The sequence below is a fragment of the Camelina sativa genome, chromosome 2, assembly GCF_030686135.1.
Source record: "Camelina sativa cultivar CO46 ecotype springtype chromosome 2, ASM3068613v1".
Lineage (NCBI taxonomy): Eukaryota > Viridiplantae > Streptophyta > Magnoliopsida > Brassicales > Brassicaceae > Camelina > Camelina sativa.
Window position 1 is genome coordinate 10,746,467 of NC_141881.1, and position 4,321 is coordinate 10,750,787.

Here is a 4,321-nt window from a genome sequence, read left to right on the forward strand (position 1 = left end):
CAATATATGTTTCTCCTCAGATGTTATGCAAAGATATTCAATGCCATTCTTATTCAGAGTCTCTATATGATATCCATTTCTTCGGATATCTTTGAAACTAATCAAGTTTCTATGAGACTTGGGGCAATATAATGCATCAATTTCAAATTTTGTTCCCCTTGGCATTGAAAAACTGGCTTTTCCAGAGCCTATAATAATCTTTGCATTACCACATATAGTGCTCACGCTTGTAGCGGAGTCTTTTATTTTGAGAGAGGAGAAATATTTTTTCTCTTTAAGTATTGAATGCGTTGTAGCACTGTCTGCTAGACACATATCTCCATCCTCAATCTCAAAATTTGACATTTTCTGAGATAAAATATTTATAAAATAAACATAAATAAAATAACATAAAGTCTTACAAAAAAAAACTTATCATATATTACAATAAAACATTTATCCAAAAAACATTTTATAAACATAAAGTACATATCAAACTATGACAAAGCATATCATGACATATAGGCCTTATTCGCATGATTTTCCGTTTTCATTATCAATGAGAAAATCTGCTATATCAAGATGGGGTTCATCGTTTAGGCCATGGTAAGAAGGTCCAGCTTCATCAGAGATGAGGTTGGTCTCAACATTCCTTTCTTTTGCCTGTTGAGATGCTTGATACAGATCGGCCAAATGTTTTGGAATACGACAGGTCTGGTACCAATGTCCTTTCATGCCGCATCTATAACAAGTACTTTCATCTTGTTTCTTTATAACGCGACCAACATTATTAATTTGAAGATGCTTGTTGGTTTTTCTTGCATTGAAGTCATTAGGAGAGAAACCTCTTCCTCTTCCTCGTCCACGACCTTCTCCACGACCTCCTCCATGACCATGACCACGGCCTCGACCGCGTCCGCGTCCACGTCCTCGTCCTTGCCAATTATTATAGCTGGATGTAGCAACATTCACTTCTGAAAGTGGAGCTGATCCAGTTGGACGGGTTTAATGATTTATCATCACGAGCTCATTATTTTATCAGCAACATGCAAAACTTGCATTAATTCAGAATATCGAGTATACCCTCTTTCTCGATATTGTTGCTGTAGGAGTACATTTGAAGGATGGAAAGTTTGGAATGTTTTCTCGATCATATCATAATCGGAAACTTCTTCTCCGCAGAGAGCCATCCTTGAAGTGATTCCGAACAAAGCGGAATTGTACTCACTTACACTTTTGTAATCCTGAAACCTCAGGTTTAGCCATTCATGTTTGGCTTTTGGTAAGATCACATACTTTTGGTGATCAAACATATCCTTGAGCGCGATCCAAAGATCTGCAGGATTTTTTCTCGTGATGTATTCATATTTTAAATCATCGTGGAGATGATGACGCAAGAACATCATGGTTCTTGCTTTTTCCTCTTCTAAACCCGTTTCTGACGGATCGATGGTTTTGAGAAGCCCATTCCCTTTCAGATAGAATTTTACATCTAATGCCCATGTCATATAATTTTTTCCAGAGATATCAAGGGCGGCGAATTCAAGCTTTGCCAAGTTTGACATGATTACTATATAAATAATAAAACAATTTGTTAAATATAAAATTTTATGAAATAATTTTGTAAAATCTTGTTTTAGCAAAATTTAAACTATAAAACATAATTATAAATTATATAATATATTTATAAATTGAAACAATCAATTTAGGAGGCATAGCCTTCCATATAATTCAAATCTATAGATCTGAACATATGATCAAGGAGGCAGAGCCTACCATAATGATCAAGAATGTAGATCTAAATGATCAAGGAGGCAGAGCCTACCATTAGATCAAGAAGTATGTATAGATTTTTACTCTATAGATTATACATATAGTAACATGCATGTAAAATAATTAAATTCAAACAATTTGAATAAAACTTAAATCTTACCTCAAACGGATGACGGATCGAGAGTTGATTGTGCTGATAACGTGTTGAGAAACCACTATATAATAGTGTATGAGACAAGAGAAAACAAAGAGTAGTAGAAGAGAAGTGTTGTGAACTATGACTACAAAACACTTATAAGTTTTGTGTTTTGTAACACTTTGTAAAGAAAACAAGAACTAACAAAGAGAGAGAGAGGGAGAGAGCAGCCGAGAGAGAGAGAGAGACTTTGAGAGTGTTTTTGATCAAGGAACTTATGTGTGTCATTCTTATTACACAACTCCTATTTATAGTGCATTACAAAAGACATGAGTCACACACTTAGACACTTGGTAATGACAAGTGGAAGTTGGTGTAATATTACAAAGACAAGTGTCCTAACATGTGTCTTGTGATGGATTAATCACAATTCTATTTCATAATAGAAACATATTTTTATATAAAACAACATATAGTCAATAAACATTTTGCCAATTATAATAGATTATATATACATGGTTAATCCAATATTGAATGTACTTATTACTAGTTTTAATTTTTCTCCGCATAAGATGCTGGTTAATTATCCCGAGTCACACATAAATAAATAATATAATTAATATTAGAGGGGAACAATAATAGTTAGAACTTATAACAATAATATTTAGTATGATGTAACATCACAATGTGCGCGTCTAAGGAAGATGGTCGGCCAAGGACGGCCGGGTTCATTGCTCTCACACGCTCCTCTTTTTTTTTTGGCAGTCATAATCCAAAACCTTTTCAAACTTTTATAATATTTCATATTCAGTATCTTTTGTTGTTAAGATTTCAATTTGAGTGTATTATGACTATAACTAAATATACAAATTCCCTTAACCTATATGAAGTTGTAGATAAGTCTTTGTCGTCAAGATAGTTTATGGACAATCATCACAACCATCAATCTTTCTGTTGATCACCAATTTTCCATCTCAAATAAACTGAATATTCCCAACTGTAAAAAATATAATAAAACAAACTGTGATATTTTATTTTTATTTTTACCTTGATATTTCATAATCATATATTTTGATTTCTATAATACAGTTAGTTTTCTAATCAAAAAGCATGGAGTAGACAAATATATATATATATATATATATATACTTGTGACAAAAAAAAAAACAAACATATACGAGCCAATATGCTCTCATTTTCTTAAAAACCAACTTGAATCACATTTTTTAACAGCTAAAAACAAAAATTTCGGTTTGGATTCATACCAATAGAACGATAACCCTCGATGAATAGATGGTTGTATATCTAGAGACTGAATATAATTAAATATTATAACAGTTAACAAAATATATCAAATTGCAATAAATTTCTCACAAAGATGAGACGTCATTTCTAACAAATTCTCTTTTAACTAATACAAATATAAATAAATTTTGAATACAATGATGAGAAGTTATTAATATATAGATTTCTAAAGATGTGAACATTTGAATAGACACAACTCTTTGTAAAAGATACAACTCTATATTTAACAGACGCAACTTTTTAGAGAGACACAACTGTAAAAATTTGTTACAAAAAAATATAAAATAAAGAAAATTTGAATACAATTATGAGAAGTCACTTATATATAAATTTATAAAGATGTGAACATTTGAATAGACACAACTGTTGTAAGAGACACAACTCTACATTTAACAGACAAAACTTTTTAGAGAGATGCAACCGTTGAAATTTTCTATCAATATATATATATATATATATATATATATAAATATATTACGAAAATGTACGACGAAAAATCGCAACTGTTGTTGGCCATTTTCAGATTGTTATTATTATATTTGAATACAATAATGAGAAGTTATTTATATATAGATCTCTAAAGAAGCGAACATTTGAATAGACACAACTGTTTGTAAAAGACATAACTCTATATTCAACAGACGCAACTTTTTAGAGATACGCAACTGTAAAAAAATTCTATCAAAAATATATAAAATAAAGAAAATTTGAATACAATGATGAGAAGTCACTTATATATAAATTTATAAAAATGCGAATATTTGAATAGATACAACCGTTTGTAAGAGACACAACTCTACATTTAACAGACGTAACTTTATAGAGAGACGCAATCGTTGAAATTTTCTATAGAAAATATAAAATAAAGAAAATTTGAATACAGTGATGAGAAGTCATTTATATAGATGTGAACATTTGAATAGACACAAATGTTTGTAATAGACACAACTCTACGTTTAATAGATGCAACTTTTTAAAGAGATGCAACCATTAAAATTTTCTGTCAAAATATATATATATATATATATATATACATTTTATAAAAAGGTACGACGAAAAATTGCAACTGTTGGTTGCATTTTTTCAGATTGTTATTATTATATAGATTATCTACTACACGTTTTTTTT

At 30.4% G+C, this 4,321-nt stretch overlaps 1 protein-coding gene across 1 annotated transcript; it reads right to left on the reverse strand.

Moving 5' to 3' along the window:
- Positions 1–507: 507 nt before the first annotated feature.
- On the reverse strand, positions 508–1,544 carry LOC147948421 (uncharacterized). The gene is made up of 2 exons (XM_087466771.1): positions 1,063–1,544; positions 508–931 (listed from the first exon to the last, which is right to left on the reverse strand). The coding sequence occupies exons 1-2, from the start codon at positions 1,542–1,544 to the stop codon at positions 508–510; spliced, it is 906 nt and encodes a 301-aa protein (XP_087322897.1).
- Positions 1,545–4,321: the final 2,777 nt, after the last annotated feature.

Bases quoted from the DNA above. Each gene is read 5' to 3' on its own strand.
- LOC147948421 (XM_087466771.1), bottom strand. From the start codon at position 1,544: ATGTCAAACTTGGCAAAGCTTGAATTCGCCGCCCTTGATATCTCTGGA. The intron at 932-1,062 runs GTATACTCGATA...TGCTACATCCAG, and splicing joins CAACAATATCGAGAAAGAGG to CTATAATAATTGGCAAGGAC.